Raw genomic sequence first — 17,431 nt, 5'->3', positions numbered from 1 at the left:
ATTTATTGACAAAGAGTAATGAATTTTACCTTCAAATATTTTCTGTTCTTCTTTAGCGTTTCTGGAAATCAGCAGAGTGGAAGTTTCCAGAAAGGAATCTGCAAATGATAAACTCTCATTGTTTATCCTGGTTCCCGGGACCCATGGACCCCTCGGTTAATGGTAGGGGTCCATGGCATAACCAAGGTTGGGAAGCCCTGATTTAAGGTCTGGTCCATTTAAGCACTCTGTGCATCAGATCTACACCAGCAGTGCTGATTTCCCATTGCAAGATGTTGCCTGGTGTGAACAGTCCCCAGAAACTTGGTTGCAAGAAATCCATCAAGGGATCATGGCTTCTGTTTAGATAAACCAATTCATACCCCTGAGTGTTGGGAAAATGAAACCATGTGGACAGAAGTTAGGAAAAGGACTGAGGTGAGGAATTTGAGACATTGTCCGTCTGAGGAGAGGAAAGACATTCTTAAGGGAGCTAGCATGGGACTACTGTGCTGACTGGCCACCTTCGGGGTGGTAATGATTATATTGATATAAATTTATGCTAAAAATGGTTTGGAAGGTGTAATGAATGGCTGACACTATTCATGAAACTCTCTGTCCTTGTCAGTGAGCATTTCATTCTCTTTAACATGAAAAACAATTGGACATCATTGGTATCATTAGGCATACAGAGCAGAAACAGGCCCTTTGGCCCACTGATTCTATGCTGACCCTCAAAATCTTATTTGCACTAATCCCGTTATATTCTCCCGACAATTATATCAAATGCGCCCCCCCCACCCGCTTTCAGATTAGAAACATAGAAATATAGAAAACCCATAGCACAATACAGGCCCTTCAGCCCACAAAGCTGTGCTGAACATGTCCTTACCTGAGAAATTACCCAGGGTTACCCATAGCCCTCTATTTTTCTGAGCTCCATGTATCTGTCCAGGAGTCTCTTAAACGACCCTATCATATCCGCCTCCACCACCGTCACCGGCAGCCCATTCCACACACTCACCACTCTTTGTGTAAAAAACTTACCCGTGACATCTCCTCTGTACCTACTTCCAAGCACCTTAAAACTGTGCCCTCTCATGCTAGCCATTTCAGCCCTGGGAAAAAGCCTCTGACTATCCACACGATCAATGCTTCTTATCATCTTATACACCTCTATCAGGTCACCTCTCATCCTCCATCGCTCCAAGGAAAAAAAGGCCAAGTTCACTCAACCTATTCTCATAAGGCATGCTCCCCAATCCAGGCAACATCCTTGTAAATCTTCTCTGCACCCTTTCTATGGTTTCCATATCCTTCCTATAGTGAGACGACCAGAACTGAGGACAGTACTCCAAGTCAGGTCTGACAAGGGTCCTATATAGCTGCAACATTACTTCTCGGCTCCTAAACTCAATCCCACAATTGATGAAGGCCAATGCACCGTATGTCTTCTTAACCACAGAGTCAACCTGTGCAGCATTTTTGAGTGTCTTATGGACTCAAACCCCAAGATCCCTCTGATCCTCCACACTGCCAAGAGTCTTACTATTAATGCTATATTCTGCCATCATATTTGACCTACCAAGATGAACCACCTCACACTTATCTGGGTTGAACTCCATCTGCCACTTCTCAGCCCAGTTTTGCATCTTATGAATGTCCCGCTGTACCTTCTGATAGCCCTCCACACTATCCACAACACCCCTAACCTTTGTGTTATCAGCAAATTTACTAACCCATCCCTCCACTTCCTCATCGAGGTCACTTATAAAAATCACGAAGAGTAGGGGTCCCAGAACAGATCCCTGAGGCACACCACTGGTCACCGGCCTCCATGCAGAATGTGACCCGTCCACAGCCACTCGTTGCCTTCTGTGGGCAAGCCAGTTCTGGATCCACAAAGCAAGGTTCCCTTGGATCCCATGCCTCTTTACTTTCTCAATAAATTCTTTCAGGTTCTATCACTCACTTTCACAAATGGGGCCAATTAACCCGACCCATTCTTTTTGGGAACATACAGTCTCCACACAGTCAGACACGAGCTGCAGACTGTGAGATAAGACAACAAGACAAGGAAACATCTGGGGAGGTTAGACCTACAATAGAGTCCTACAGAACAGAAACAAGCCATTCAGCCCAACTGCGTCATATTGATCAAGCTTCCCATTTAAACCAAACACATGTGCCTACGTTTGGCCCACAGCGCTCTAAACCTTTCACATCCATTTACTTGTCTGAGTATTATTTAAATGTTGTTGATGTACCCTCTTCAATTCCCTTTGCCAGTCCATGCCACATACTGACTACCTGCTGGGTGGAAATGGTAGCCCGTAGAACATAGAGCGTAGAACATTTCAGCCCATGATGTTGCACTGACCTTTTAACCTACTCCAATATCAATCTGAGTGAGTACAGCAGTTTCTGTTTTAATTTAAACTTCCCTGTACCTGCAGGATTGTTTTTTATTTTTGCAGGACAGAACTGAACCTTACCCATGGGTGGGAAGTGGTGTTTGCTGAAATCACACAGTCTCCCTGCATGCACATTGAGGTATTTCTGTCTCTGAGTCAGACTAAACCAGGTGGAAGCACAGACCAGTCTCAAAGTTCAAAGTTCAAAGCATCCATTAAACCTACAAGTCCACCTGGATCCCAATGGACAGTGTAAGTGAAAAACCATTCAGTCATTTGCACATGCATATCAAAGTTCAAAGTTTGAAGTAAATTTATTATTAAAGGATATAACTGTATCAGTCATCATAAACTCTATGACCCTGAGATTCGTTTTCTTGCAAGCATTCACAGTAAGACAGAGAAATACAATAGAATCAATGAAAATCTACACGCAAAAGCTGATAAACATCCAATAAGCAAAAGAAGACAAACTGCAAATACAAAATAATAATAATAATAATAAAAGTAATGAATAATATTGAGAGCAAGTTGTAGTGTTTATTTTAGTTAGTTTATCGTTTAGAGATTCAGCACAGATTAGCTTTTCATCGCTTCGAGCCATGCTGCCCAGCAAACCCCAACAACCCCAGAATAACGCCAACCCAATCACGGGACAATTTACAATGGCCAATTAACCTAATCAGTACATCTTTGTACTGTGGGAGGAAACTAGAGCACCTGGAGAAAACACATACATTCCATGGGGAAGACACACAGAGAAATCTTACAGAGAACGCGGGGTCAGAACCCTAAATCTGGATGCTCTGAGCTGTAATAGCGTTGTGCGAACCACTACATTACTGTGACGGTAAGTGAGCTGGAACAGATCCAAATCTCTGCGGTGGCAGAAGTTGGTATGTTTCATGACCAGCCTCTCAAAGCACTTTATCACCGTGGATGGAATGCCGTTTGACAATGATCAATGAAACAATCCAAACGTGCAGAGGAATAGACCAAAGGAGCCCAGAAGCCTTCATGTCTTGTTATCTTATCTGCAGCCTGCTGTTCCAGACTGTTGACACCTGATTGGGGCATTTAGAAAATAGAACACTACAGCACAGGAACAGGCTCTTCAGCCCTCAGAGTCTGCACCAACCAAGATGCCCATTTAATCCACATTCCTTCTGCCTGCACGTGGTCCTTATCCCTGAATTCCCTGTATATTCCCACCATCCAGCCCAGACTCTCTTCTCACTGCTGCTACCAGGAAGAAGGTATAGGAGCCTCAGGTCCCATATCACCAGATTCAGGAACAATTATTACCCATCAATCATCAGGCTCTTGAACCAGAGTGAATAAACTTCACTATCCTCAACACTGACCTGATTCCTCAACCTATGGACTCACTTTCAAAACTCTACAACCATATTCTCAGTGTTATTTATTTATTTGCTTGTTTGTTTGTGTTTGTTTATTTATTTATTTATTACGAATTGTATTTGCCCACTTTGTCTTTTTTACACATTGGTTGCTTGTCAATCTTCGTGTGTAGTTTTTTATTGATTCTACTGTTTTCTTTGTTCTACTGTGAATGCCTGCAAGAAACTGAGTCTCAGGTGACATATCGGTACTTAAGTAATCAATTTACTTTGAACTTTGAACTTTTGAACTCTATCGATGTGCCAGTCTGAAAGGCTGTTGAACACCACAGTCGCATCTGATTCTACCACCACACCTAGCGATGCATTTCAGGCACCTACTGCCCTCTGTGTTAAAAAAAACCTGCCCACACATCTCCTTTAAACTTTCCCCTCCCACCTTAAAGTTACATCCTCCAGAATTTGACATTTCTACCCTAGGGAAAAGGACTCTGACTACCCTGTCTCATAATTTTACACATTTCTGTCAGTTCTCCCCTCAGCTTCTGACACTCCAAAGAAAACAATTGAAGTTTGCCCAATCTTTCCTTACAGCTGACACATCTAATCCAGGCAGCAGCCTTGTAAAATTATTTTGTACCCTCTCAAAAGCGTCAACGTTCTGGAATGTGATGCCCAGAACCACTCACAATCATGGTGATAAAAGTTGGCCCTGGTCGGGCCATTCTGCTCTCTAGAATGATTGGCTACGAGTTGGTCTTAGAATCACTCACAGATAATATATGCGGTAATACATAATACTGCTTTACCTTTGGAGACTGTCCAAGTTTGTTGCGTGCTCTGGGGTATAACCACGGCAGTTGTCTGCGGTAGCCGCACTGTCAACAGATTAATGAAACATCAGAAATGCGGGTTACAGTTAGCAAAAACACTGAGTAAACCATGTCAGGCCAGGCTTTAGAGATGAAAGAGAAAAATTAAACATTATCTTTATTTTGCACATGAACATCAAAGCACTCAGTGAAATATGCTGCTTGTGTCAACAACTAACAGTCTGACTATGTGCTGGGACAGACCACAAGTAATGCCTTGCTTCCAGCACCATTGTAGGATGTCCACAACTTGCTAACTCTTTGGAACGTAAGAGGAAACCAGAGCACCCAGAGGAAAGCCATGCAGTCATGGGGAGAACATAGAAACTCCTTATAGACAGTGGCAGGAATTGAACCTGAGTCGCCGGCAATGTAAATCATTCTGCTAACTGTTAGGGTACCATATCCTCTTCCCCAGCTGGTATCCCAGTCAGGATGACTGGTACCTCTGTGCTGAGCTATCGCCAGGCCTGGTGAAGGTCAGTGCCCTCACCATTTCCTGGTCAGCACGTTGTCACATGCAGCTCAGACAAGTCAGATGTCAGGGGTACAGTATTTAACTACCTGCAGTGCTTCTGGAGTCAATGGAGAACTCCATTCTTGCAGGATTCAGCCTTTGGAATCAAAGGTGCAGCCCAGACAGAGAAGATTACTTTAACTTATAGGAGGTAAGTACACTCAGTGGCCATTTCATTATGTACACCTATACGTCTGCTTGTTAATATAAAGCATCTACTCAGCCAATCATATGGAAACAACTCAATGTATAAAAGCATGCAGACATGGTCAAGAGGTTCAGTTGTTGTGCAGACAAAATATCAGAATGAGGAAGCAATGTGATCTAGTGGGACTTTGACCGGGGAATGATTGTTGGTGTCATTCGAGGCAATTTGAATATCTCAGAAACTGTTCATCTCCTGAGATTTTCCCACTCAACAGTGCCTCAAGTTTACAGAGAATGGGGTAATAAACAAAAAAACCACCCAGTGAGTGGCAGCTCCTGGGACGAAAATGCCCAGGAGGTCCGAGGAGAATGACCAGACTGGTTCATGCTGACAGAAAGGTGACAGTAACTCAGTAAACCACACATTACAATAGTGGTGTGCAGAAGAGTTTCTCTGGATGCACAACACTTCGAACCTCGAAGTCAATAGGCTGCAGCAGCAGAAGACCATGAGCATACACTCACTGGTATCTCCTGTACCTAATAAAGTGGTCACTGAGTGCCAATATTTAAAATAAATTCATTAAAGTTTTGAAATATTATTAACTGTTCCAGTTCATTAAATGTGAGGCCTAGTCCATGCCACATCACCTCTGGTGGGCAGCCGCGACAGGCGGCACTGCAATGTGAGGCCTAGTCCATGCTACAACCCAGGCCACGCAGCTACCCAGCCAGCGGCCTCGCTAATAAACCAGTGAACCGGACTTACATTACTCTACATTGCCAATGTCCTGCAGGGTCTTGCGATCACTAGCCGATCTCGGTCAACAAGATCAGCACCAAGGAGGGAGTGTAGCGGGGAAGGAATTATTGCCTTTCCTTCTATAGCTCAACTGGTTTAGCGACAGACCATAGGGGAAACCTGGTCATCCATAGCTCACTGGTTCAACTCCAGCTCGAAGGAGAGGCTCTTCTCTGTTCTTTCTGTGGCGCATTACTGAATGCCTTCCAGAAATTCTAAAGGTGGCGCGGTATCCTAAAGGTTACCCAATATTTTAGAGTGCCAGCTGTAAAACTGGGGTTCAATTCCTGCTGCTGTCTGTGATTGAGTTCATACTTCTCCCTGTGACTGCATGGGTTTCCTCCAGGTACTCCAGTCACCTCCCACGTTCCAGAGGTGTATAGGTGAGGATTAGTGAATTGTGGGCATGCTATGACACTTGTGTGTTGCTTGTACAGGGGTTCCACCCTGGGGTCCCCAGACTCCTCGGTTTATGGGTCCATGACATAAAAAGGGTTGGGAATCCCTGCTCTAGCACAATCCTCACTGATTTGATTTGATGTCAACGATCATTTCCATAAGACCATAAGATATAGGAGCAGAAGTAGGCCATTTGGTCCATCGAGTCTTCTCTGCCATTGAATCATGGTGGATCTAATTCTTCCAGTCCTCCCAACTCCCCGGCCTTCTCCCCAAACCCTTTGATGCCCTGGCTAATCAAGAACCTATCTATCTCTGCCTTAAATACACCCAATGATTTGGCCTCCACAGCCACTTGTAGCAACAAATTCCATAGATTTACCACTCTCTGACTAAAGCAAATGGACATCCTTCAATCCTGAAGTCGTGCCCTCTTGTCCTAGACTCCCCTACCATGGGAAATAACTTTGCCATATCTAATCTGTTCAGCCGTTTTAACATTCAGAATGTTTCTATGAGATCCCCCCTCATTCTCCTGAACTCCAGGGAAAACAGCCCAAGAGCTCCCAGACCTTCCTCATATAGTAACCCTTTCATTCCTGGAATCATTCTCGTGAATCTTCTGTGAGCCCTCTCCAATGTCAGTATATCCTTTCTAAAATAAGGAGCCAAAACTGCACACAATACTCTAAGTGTGGTCTCACAAGTGCCTTATAGAGCCTCAACATCACTTCCTTGCTCTTATATTCTATACCTCTAGAAATGAATATCAATATTGCATTCGCCTTCTTCACAACCAACTCAACCTGGAGGTTAACCTTTAGGATATCCTGCACAAGGACTCCCAAGTCCCTTTGCAACTCTGCATTTTGAATTCTCTCTCCATCTAAATAATAGTCTGCCCATTTATTTCTTCCACCAAAGTGCATGACGATACACTTTCCAACATTGTATTTCATTTGCCACTTCTTTGCCCATTCCCCTAAACTATCTAAGTTGCTCTGCAGGTTGTCTGTTTCCTCAACACTTCCCGCTCCTCCACCTATCTTTGTATCATCGGTAAATTTAGCCACAAATCCATTAATCCCATAGTCCAAATCCATAGAACCATAGAACCATAGAAACTACAGCACAGAAACGGGCCCTTTGGCCCTTCTTGGCTGTGCCGAACCATTTTCTGCCTAGTCCCACTGACCTGCACACGGACCATATCCCTCCATACACCTCCCATCCATGTATCTGTCCAATTTATTCTTAAATGTTAAAAAAGAGCCCGCATTTACCACCTCGTCTGGCAGCTCATTCCATACTCCCACCACTCTCTGTGTGAAGAAGCCCCCCCTAATGTTCCCTTTAAACTTTTCCCCCCTCACCCTTAACCCATGTCCTCTGGTTTTTTTCTCCCCTTGCCTGAGTGGAAAAAGCCTGCTTGCATTCACTCTATCTATACCCATCAGAATTTCATATACCTCTATCAAATCTCCCCTCATTCTTCTACGGTCCAGGGAATAAAGTCCTAACCTATTCAACCTTTCTCTGTAACTGAGTTTCTCAAGTCCCGGCAACATCCTTGTAAACCTTCTCTGCACTCTTTCAACCTTATTTATATCCTTCCTGTAACTTGGTGACCAAAACTGAACACAATACTCCAAATTCGGCCTCACCAATGCCTTATATAACCTCATCATAACATTCCAGCTCTTATACTCAATACTTCGATTAATAAAGGCCAATGTACCAAAAGCTCTCTTTACGACCCTATCTACCTGTGACGACACTTTTAGGGAATTTTGTATCTGTATTCCCAGATCCCACTGTTCCACTGCACTCCTCAGTGCCTTACCATTAACCCTGTATGTTCTACGCTGGTTTGTCCTTCCAACGTGCAATACCTCACACTTGTCAGTATTAAACTCCATCTGCCATTTTTCAGCCCATTTTTCCAGCTGGTCCAAGTCCCTCTGCAGGCTCTGAAAACCTTCCTCACTGTCTACTACACCTCCAATCTTTGTATCATCAGCAAACTTGCTGGTCCAATTTACCACATTATCATCTAAGTCATTGATATAGATGACAAATAACAATGGACCCAGCACTGATCCCTGTGGGACACCACTAGTCACAGGCCTCCACTCAGAGAAGCAATTCTCTACCATCACTCTCTGGCTTCTTCCATCGAGCCAATATCTAATCCAATTTACCACCTCTCCATGTATACCTAGCGACTGAATTTTCCTAACTAACCTCCCATGCAGGACCTTGTCAAAGGCCTTACTGAAGTCCATGTAGACAATATCCACTGCCTTCCCTTCATCCACTTTCCTGGTAACCTCCTTGAAAAACTCCAATAGATTGGTCAAACATAACCTACCACGCACAAAGCCATGTTGACTCTCCCTAATAAGCCCCTGTCTATCCAAATGCTTGTAGATTCTGTCTCTTAGTAATCCCTCCAATAACTTACCTACTACTGACGTTAAACTCACCGGCCTATAATTTCCTGGATTACTTTTCGATCCTTTTTTAAACAGCGGAACAACATGAGCCACTCTCCAATCCTCCGGCACTTCACCCGTAGACAGCGACATTTTAAATATTTCTGCCAGGGCCCCCGCAATTTCAACACTAGTCTCCTTCAAGGTCCGAGGGAACACTCTGTCAGGTCCTGGGGATTTATCCACTTTAATTTTCCTCAAGACAGCAAGCACCTCCTCCTTTTCAATCTGTACAGTTTCCATGGTCTCACTACTTGAGTCCCTCAATTCCATAGATTTCATGCCAGCTTCCTTAGTAAATACAGACGCAAAAAACCTATTTAAGATCTCCCCCATTTCCTTTGGTTCCGCACAAAGTCGACCACTCTGATCTTCAAGAGGACCAATTTTATCCCTTACAATCCTTTTGCTCTTAATATACTTGTAAAAGCTCTTTGGATTATCCTTCACTTTGACTGCCAAGGGAACCTCATGTCTTCTTTTAGCCCTCCTGATTTCTTTCTTAAGTATTTTCTTGCACTTCTTATACTCCTCAAGCACCTGATTTACCCCCTGTTTCCTATACATTTCATACAACTCCCTCTTCTTCTTTATCAGAGTTGCAATATCCCTTGAGAACCAAGGTTCCTTATTCCTATTCAATTTGCCTTTAATCCTGACAGGAACATACAAACTCTGCACTCTCAAAATTTCCCATTTGAAGACTCCCCACCTACCAATCACATCTTTGCCAGAGAACAACCTGTCCCAATCCACGCTTTTTAGATCCTTTCTCATTTCTTCAAATTTGGCTTTCTTCCAGTTCAGAACCTCAACCCTAGGACCAGATCTATCCTTGTCCATGATCAAATTGAAACTAATGGTGTTATGATCACTGAACCAAACTGCTCCCCTACACAGACTTCTGTCACTTGCCCTAATTTGTTGACATACATCGTAAAAAGCAGCAGTCCCAACACCACCCCTGAGGAACTCCACTGGTAACTGGCAGCCAGCCAGAATAGAATCCCTTTATTCCCACTGTTTTCTTCCAATCAACCAATGCTCCACTCATGTTAGTAAGTTCCCTGTAATTCCATGGTCTCTTATCTTGCTAAGCAGCCTCCTGTGCGACACCTTGTCAAAGGCCTTCTGAAAATCCAAGTACATCACGTCCACTACATCTCCTTTGTCTACCCTGCTTGTAATTTCCTCAAAAAATTGCAGTAGGTTAGTCAGGCAGGATTTTCCTTTCAGGAAACCATGCTGGATTCACTGTATGTTTCATTGTTTTAATATACAGTGAATCTTTACCTTCTCTTTAAATACCAGTAGAGAGAAGAAGTGGAGGGTTACAATTTGGACCATAACAATCCGGCATACTGTGAAACAACAGCATGATTATTCAATTGTGTGAATACAGTCGTTTCAAAGGGTAAAACAATGGTGAATATTACATTGGTTTATTCTCGCCTCCATAGTTACTACAACAACAAGAAAATTTCAAGGCAAAGCTATAAGAATAATTGATATATTTAATTCCATTAAATGACAATCCATCATTTTTTACCTCACTATTGCAAATATAATTAAGTATTTTCCTTTCACCTTGAAGATGATGGGCTGCCAACATAAAGTTCCCTCAAAGTTGCCATGCAAATTGATAGAGTGTTGAAGAAGGTGTACGGTGTGTTGGCCTTCGTTAGTCAGGGAATTAAGTTCAACAGACACCAGATAATATTTCATCTCTACAAAACCCTGATTAGACTACCCTTATAATATTGTATTCAGTCATGGTCACTTTATTATAGAAAGGATGTGGAAGCTTTAGAGAGGGTGCAGAGGAGATTTATTAGGATGCTGCCTGGATTAGAGAGCTTGTCTTATGAGGAGAGGTTGAGCGAGCTAGGGGTCTTCTCTCTGGACTGAAAGAGATTGACAGTAAACTTGATCGAGCTGTGCAAGATGACAAGAGGCATGGATGGAGTGGATAGCCAGAGATATTTTCCTAGGGTGAAATGGTGAAAACCAGGTCACAATTTTAAGGTGATTGGGGGAAAATATAGGGAGTATGTCAGAGGTAAGATTTGTACACAGAGATTGGTGGGTGCTTGGAAAGGCCTGCCAGAGCTGTGGTAGAGGAAAGTATGAGAGGGGTGTTTAAGAAACTCTTAGATAGACACATGGATAATTAAAAAAAATGGAGGGCTATGGGGAAAGGAAGGGTTAGATTGATTTTAGAGTAGGTTTAGAGATTGGCACAACATCATGGGCTGAAGGACCTGTACTGTGCTGTTGTATTCTATGGTGTACGTTCTTAATTGTGTAAAGGCAGTTGCCTCCAGTGGTAAAATGATGTTAACTGTGCTAAATATTGCATTGTTTTCTTCTCGCCTCCATTATTACCATGCCAACAAGAGAATTTCAAGGTAAAACTCTATATCTTTTAAAAGGCATCTCCATCAGTTTTGACAGACAATCAGAAGCCTGATTAATTCTGTTGCCTTCACCTTGAAGACGGCAGGATGTGGACATGAAGCTTAATCTCACCTCTCACTTCGGTGCCGTTTTCCCCATTCGATATTGACAGCCATTTCCTATTTAGGTATGTGATTTCCTGAACTCTGCATCGGTAGCGCCCTTCGTCAGATCTGTGAAACTTGTCGATGATCAGTACAAAGATCTTGGCGGCACCTTGCTGAAAGAACTGGAGTTCACAATGGTGCTCTTTGCAGTTGCGAAAGGCCTGTACATGGCCCGTCCGGTTCACTCTCAGGATTCGCTGATTACTGTTCTCTGCGTTTGAGAAGAGCCACACCAGAGACAGGTAACTGTTTCTCCGCCTCTGCTGGGACACTCGGCAGAACAGACTCCCTCGCTGACCCTCAGTGAACCTCACCACAGGCCCCGGAGTTACGATAACACTCAAGGCCTCACAGAAATCTGTAAGAAGATGATGACATTAGAATCAATATTAAAATATTCTACAAAATCCATACAAGCTGTCAGATGTCATCGATATATATTGATAACATAATATTCATAATAGAACATAGAACATTACAGTAGAGTACAGAACCATCGCCCCACAGAGTCTACAATTGCAATAGTTACTGCGCTAGATTCAGTCCTGGTAGGATTTTGTAGGGTAAATTTGTTACGAGGAAGCAAGTTCATGGGTTTGGTCAGTGAGACAGAAGACACAGATTACAAATAAGCACATTAACCATTTATTGATAGACAAACAGTTCAGCATTCGATCAAACATCTAAGCCACACTAAATTACACAAGCTACATCAGTCTTTCTCTGGCTATCCATCCCATAGGATGATGATGGTTCCTTTCAGTCGGTTAGTGGGGTTTAGGATACCCCACTCGTCAGAAAGGAACAGCGTGTGTGTGAGTGGATTTTAGGTGAGTAGGGGGTTGCACAGGTCCAGACCCACCCTCTCGATATCCCCTCCTGGATCCAATGGCATGGTGGGGTCCAAGGTGGCTGGAGGAAATTCTATTGTAGTGAATGGCCAGACCAAGCTTCGATGAAAGGGATGCCCTTTCCACTCTTCACAGCACGTGTTCGCTAGATGACCATTGACCCTACCAGAGGGTTCATCTGCCCTTTGACAGGTCTTGTTTTTCATCCTGCAGGGTGTCTAGCAACCCTCCTCATCAGGCAAGCCTGGTGGGGGAGCCAGTTTAGTCGCCGACCACCCGCCCATGTGACAGGTAGTACTGGGTTACATAGTACCAGTTGCTCTCAGACAAGTGATCTGACGAAACTACGACAGTGAATATTCAGTTACACTTCAAGCTCAACAGGTAAACACAAGGAAATTCAAGCAACACACACAAAATCCTGACGAAGGGTCTTGGCCCGAAACATCGACTGTACCTCTTCCTATAGATGCTGCCTGGCCTGCTGCGTTCACCAGCATTTTGTGTGTGAAGCTCAACAGGTACCTCATTAAGTCTCCCCAAGTTACAGAACTACAAAACTAAACATTCAACAAACCAATGCTTATCTAAGAGAGTGTTCGAGTCCTTCAAAATCCACAGCATACTTTCCCAATAGCTCGTCAGCACTGTTTGTGACCTCATTGTGAAGATGAATGCTCTGAAGATGACTGAAATTCCCCGAGGCATCTGAAACCAAACATTGGTGCTGTGGCACATAAAGCAACCAATGGGAAAGAACCGCTGCATACTTCACATGGGTCAGTCGATGGCCAGCATGATGGAAACAGCTTTCGACCGACAAGTAAACTAACCCTAACATGAGCAAATCTGCAGATGCTGGAAATCCAAACAAAACACAAAACAAAATCTTGGAGGAACTCAGCAGGCCAGGAATCTATGGAAAAGAGCAAACAGTTAATGTTCCGGGCCGAGACCCTTCATCACGACTGGAAAAAAAGGATGAGAAGTCAGAACAAGAAGGTGGGGGGAGGAAGGAAGAAGTATAAAGTGGTGGGTAATAGGTGAAATGGGGGGGTGAGGTAAAGAGCTGGGAAGTCGACTGGTGAAAGAGATAAAGGGCTGGAGGAGTGGGAATCTGATAGGAGAGGGTAGAAGACCATGGATGAAAGGGAAGGGGGAGGAGGGAGAAGCACCAGAGGGAGGTGATGGGCAGCTATGTAGATAAGGTGAGGGAGGGAAACAGGAAAGGGTGAAGCAATTACCAGAAGTTCAAAAAATTGATGTTCATGCCATCAGGTTGGAATATCCAGATGGAATACAAGGTGTTGCTCTTCCAACCTGAGTGTGGCCTCATCACAGCAGGAGAGGAGGCCATGGACTTGACATCTAGGAATGGGAATGGGAGTGGAATTGAAATGGGTGGCCACTGGAAGATCCCATTTTTTCTGACGGATGGAGCATACCTCAATCTATGTCAGGTGACCGTTGAGTAAACTAATCCTTCATATTACAAAATTACAATTACAAAGATTTTCATAGACTTCAAATGATTTGACAGTGCACCATAATCTTCAACATATATTTGTTCTCTATGTACATTTCTTCAGTAAACTTCTCAGATTTCCAGTCAGGTAATTAAGTTCACAGAGTGACATAGGTACATGTCCAAGCCTGTCACAAACACAAGAGGTTCTGCAGACGCTGGAAATCCAGAATAACACACACAAAATGCCGGAGGAACTCAGCAGGTCAGGCAGCATCTATGGAAAAGACTAACAGTGAATGTTTTGGGGCAAGGCCCTTCATCGGGACTGGTCCAGGAAGCAATTGTGAATGACTGATATAATCTATAAATCTTTAAGCTATCAATTGGAAGCGTGAAAATAATCATGTACTGTAAGGCTTTGTCCAAATCTATAACTGGAAAGTGTGGTCCATGTTGTTAATAATGAACTTCAGAATAGTATGGAAAATGAACAGACTTGCTGGTTTTTCATTCATTGTTTGGATCTGATCCAGATGAATGGACTGAAAGCCTTGTCACTTCTCTCTGCCTTGGGATTCTTATGTTTGTGGAGTATATCTCTGTTTCTCAGTGATTGAGATTATAGAGATTCCATCAGCAATCATCTATGGATCAGCATATCCCTCAGGCAAGCCATCAGGAGGCAAGATGGCAATTTTTTGTGAAACAGAATATTTTGGAAATGGGACAAACAGAAATCATAATGACAGCGATGTTCTGGTTCAGTGTAGCAGGGGCTGCAGAGACCTCTGGAAGGAAATTAAAAACACACAACTCAAGTCTTTAATAACATCCCAAGACATTCAAAATCAGTAAAGTCTTTGAAATGAATATTTGCAGCATAGGTGGCAGTTGTGGACAGCAATAACAGGGTTCTCTCCTGGTTATTGGTGGTAATTTAAAAGAAAATGTTTAAATCACTTGGTTTCTGTTCCCTCGCTGATTTTTGACTACCTGGTCAGAATGTATGATGTCGTGGCAGCTGCCTTCAGTTTTGAACAAGTGATGACTTCGAGTGAAGAAGAGAAGGAAAGTTCAAAGTCTAAAGTAAATATATTATCAAAGTACATGTAAGTTACTATATGTTACCCCAAGATTCATTTTCTTGTGGACATTCACAATCGACCATTGAATAATGAGAAACTATACACAAAGACCGACAAACAAACATTAAAAGGTAGGGGCAGGGGAATGAGTACAAACTGACAGGTGATAAGTGAGACCAGGTAAGGGGGAAGGTAGGTAGCTGGGGGAGGGGAGATGAAGTGAGAAGCTAGGAGGTGATAGGCGGAAGAGGTAAAGGGCTGTAGAAGAAGGAATCTGGTAGGAGCATGGGAGAAAGGGAAGGAAAAGGGGCACCAGAAGGGAAGTGATGGACTGCTGAGGAGAAGAGAAGGGTAAGAGGGTATCCAGGTTGTGGAATGGAAAAGGAGATAAGGAGTGAGGGAAGAGAAATTACTGGAAGTCAGAGAAATCAATGTTCATGCCATCAAGTTGGAGGCTATCCAAATGGAATTTGAGGTATTGCTCCTCCAACCTGAGTGTGGCCATGTCGTGACCATCAAGGAGGCCATGGACTGACATGTCAGTTTGGGAAAGCCAAACTGAAGTCATCAGCAACCAGGAAATCCCACCTTTTGCAGTGGACAGAGGGAGGTGCTTGATAAAATGGTCTCTTAACCTGTGACGGGCCTCACCAACGCTGAGGAGGCTGCACTAGTAGCATCGGTGTAACTAACTTGCAGGATTACAGGAAAAAAGCACAAGATTAGGACTGGGTAGAAAGCTTTACATAGAGACAGGATTTGCAGCTATTATAAGCAATATTTGTTCTGAGGAAGTGCTGATTGTATGAGATCTCATTGCAGAAGATCTGCTATCATTACGATATTTGTACAAACAAGAGAAAATTTCAGATGCTGGATCTCCGAGCAGCACACACAAAATGCTGGAGGAGCTCAGCAGGCCAGGCAGCATCTATGAAAAAGAATACAGTCAACGTTTTGGGCCAAGACCCTTTGTGATTGAATATTTGCATAAACATGTTTTCTACCTGTAGAAACAAAAGATTCTGCAGTTGCTGGAAATCTTGAACAACACACACAAAATGCTGCAGAAACTCAGCAGGTCAGGCGGCATCTATGGAGGGTGATTGAAGTTTCAGGCTGAGATTTTTCATCAGGATTCATCAGAGCCGTTAATTAGCCATCAACCACAGTGGTACTTCACACCCGATTTGGCATGTTCTGACTTTGTTCATAAGATACCTTCTGAAAATCCAACCACTCCACATCCTAAATCTGATATAATCACATATACATGTAACTGCTCAGTTAATTTCCTAGTAATTACCGTACAATTGCTTCTGTACTTTTCCAGAAGCTTCTTTGTTTTCAGCGGTAGGTGTCACACTCTTTGAATCTGGCTATTGTATAGAGTAATTATTATCACTGGGATTTTGCTATCTCTAGTCCGACTATGAGATAACCACGACTGCTTTATGCTTTGTCTTACTCTTAGTGTCATAAAGAAATACAACATAGAAACAGGCCCTTCAGCCCTTCCAGTCCATGCTGAACCATTGAAACTGCCTTCCCCCATTGACCTGCATCTGGGCCATTGCCCTCCATACTCCTACCATCCATATCTCTATCCAAACTTCTCATAATCTTTGAGATTGAGCTTACATGCACCACTTGCTCTGGCAGCTCATTCCACACTCTCATGGCTCTCTGAGTGAAGAAGTTTCCCTTAAACTTTTCACCTTTCATCCTTAACCCATGACCTCTAGTTGTGGTCTCACCCAACCTCAGTGGAAAAAGCCTACTTGCATTTACCCTGTCTATACCCCTCGTCATTTTGTATACCTCTATCAAGTCTGCTCTCAATCTTCTACATTCCAAGAAATAAAGTCCTCACCTATTTAATCTTTCCTTACAACTCAAGTCCTTCAGACTTGGCAACATCCTTGTAAATTTTCTCTGCACTCTTTCAACCTTATTTACATCTTTCCTGTAGGTAGGTGACCAAAACTGCACACAATACTCCAAACTAGGCCTCACAGTGGAGATAGTTGTTAACATTGCGGTACTTTGTCAATGAGATTAGTGTGTAGGAGCATGTATCACAGGAGATTTTTGCTTCATACACAAGTAGACTCCCAGATGAAACAAATCATTCATTGTTCCCTTGTCATTCAGTGAGATGGTTTCCTGATAAACTGTAGTCTGCAGCTCCATAGTGACACTGCCCAACCCAACTTATGTTGGGAGGGCTTGGATTTCCAACAAGTCATCATGGGTCACTGTGCCCAGTTCTGCTTCCGGGGTGGAAGCTGCAAATTCTAATCACTATATTTGCCTCCTGTATCTCTCGGTTCCTGGCACCACAATAATAAAATATTTGCCTGTATGCCCACATTTAAATTCAGTTGTAGGACACGCACCTCAGAAAGGATCCGACAAGTGGGCGTGGATAGGCTCGCTACAGTGACTCCGGGGCAAAGGGGTGACATGGATGTACT

The 17,431-nt window shown here is 43.4% G+C and overlaps 1 protein-coding gene across 2 annotated transcripts in view; it reads right to left on the bottom strand.

Moving 5' to 3' along the window:
* The window catches only part of vstm4a (V-set and transmembrane domain containing 4a), a 77,336-nt gene that overhangs the window by 34,778 nt on the left and 25,127 nt on the right, over positions 1 to 17,431 (bottom strand). Inside the window, exons 3-5 of one of the 2 annotated variants that reach the window (XM_063070336.1) lie at positions 11,516 to 11,908; positions 4,564 to 4,632; positions 30 to 98 (exon numbers count right to left, since the gene is read on the bottom strand). In XM_063070336.1, the coding sequence (XP_062926406.1) occupies positions 30 to 98; positions 4,564 to 4,632; positions 11,516 to 11,908 (531 nt within the window). The remainder of the gene's footprint in view (positions 1 to 29; positions 99 to 4,563; positions 4,633 to 11,515; positions 11,909 to 17,431) is intronic. The other variant, XM_063070338.1, reaches the window with a different exon arrangement.

The sequence above is a fragment of the Mobula hypostoma genome, chromosome 18, assembly GCF_963921235.1.
Source record: "Mobula hypostoma chromosome 18, sMobHyp1.1, whole genome shotgun sequence".
NCBI lineage: Eukaryota > Metazoa > Chordata > Chondrichthyes > Myliobatiformes > Myliobatidae > Mobula > Mobula hypostoma.
The sequence above is the reverse complement of the archived record's forward strand: the minus strand, read 5'-3'. Positions and strand labels throughout refer to the sequence as shown.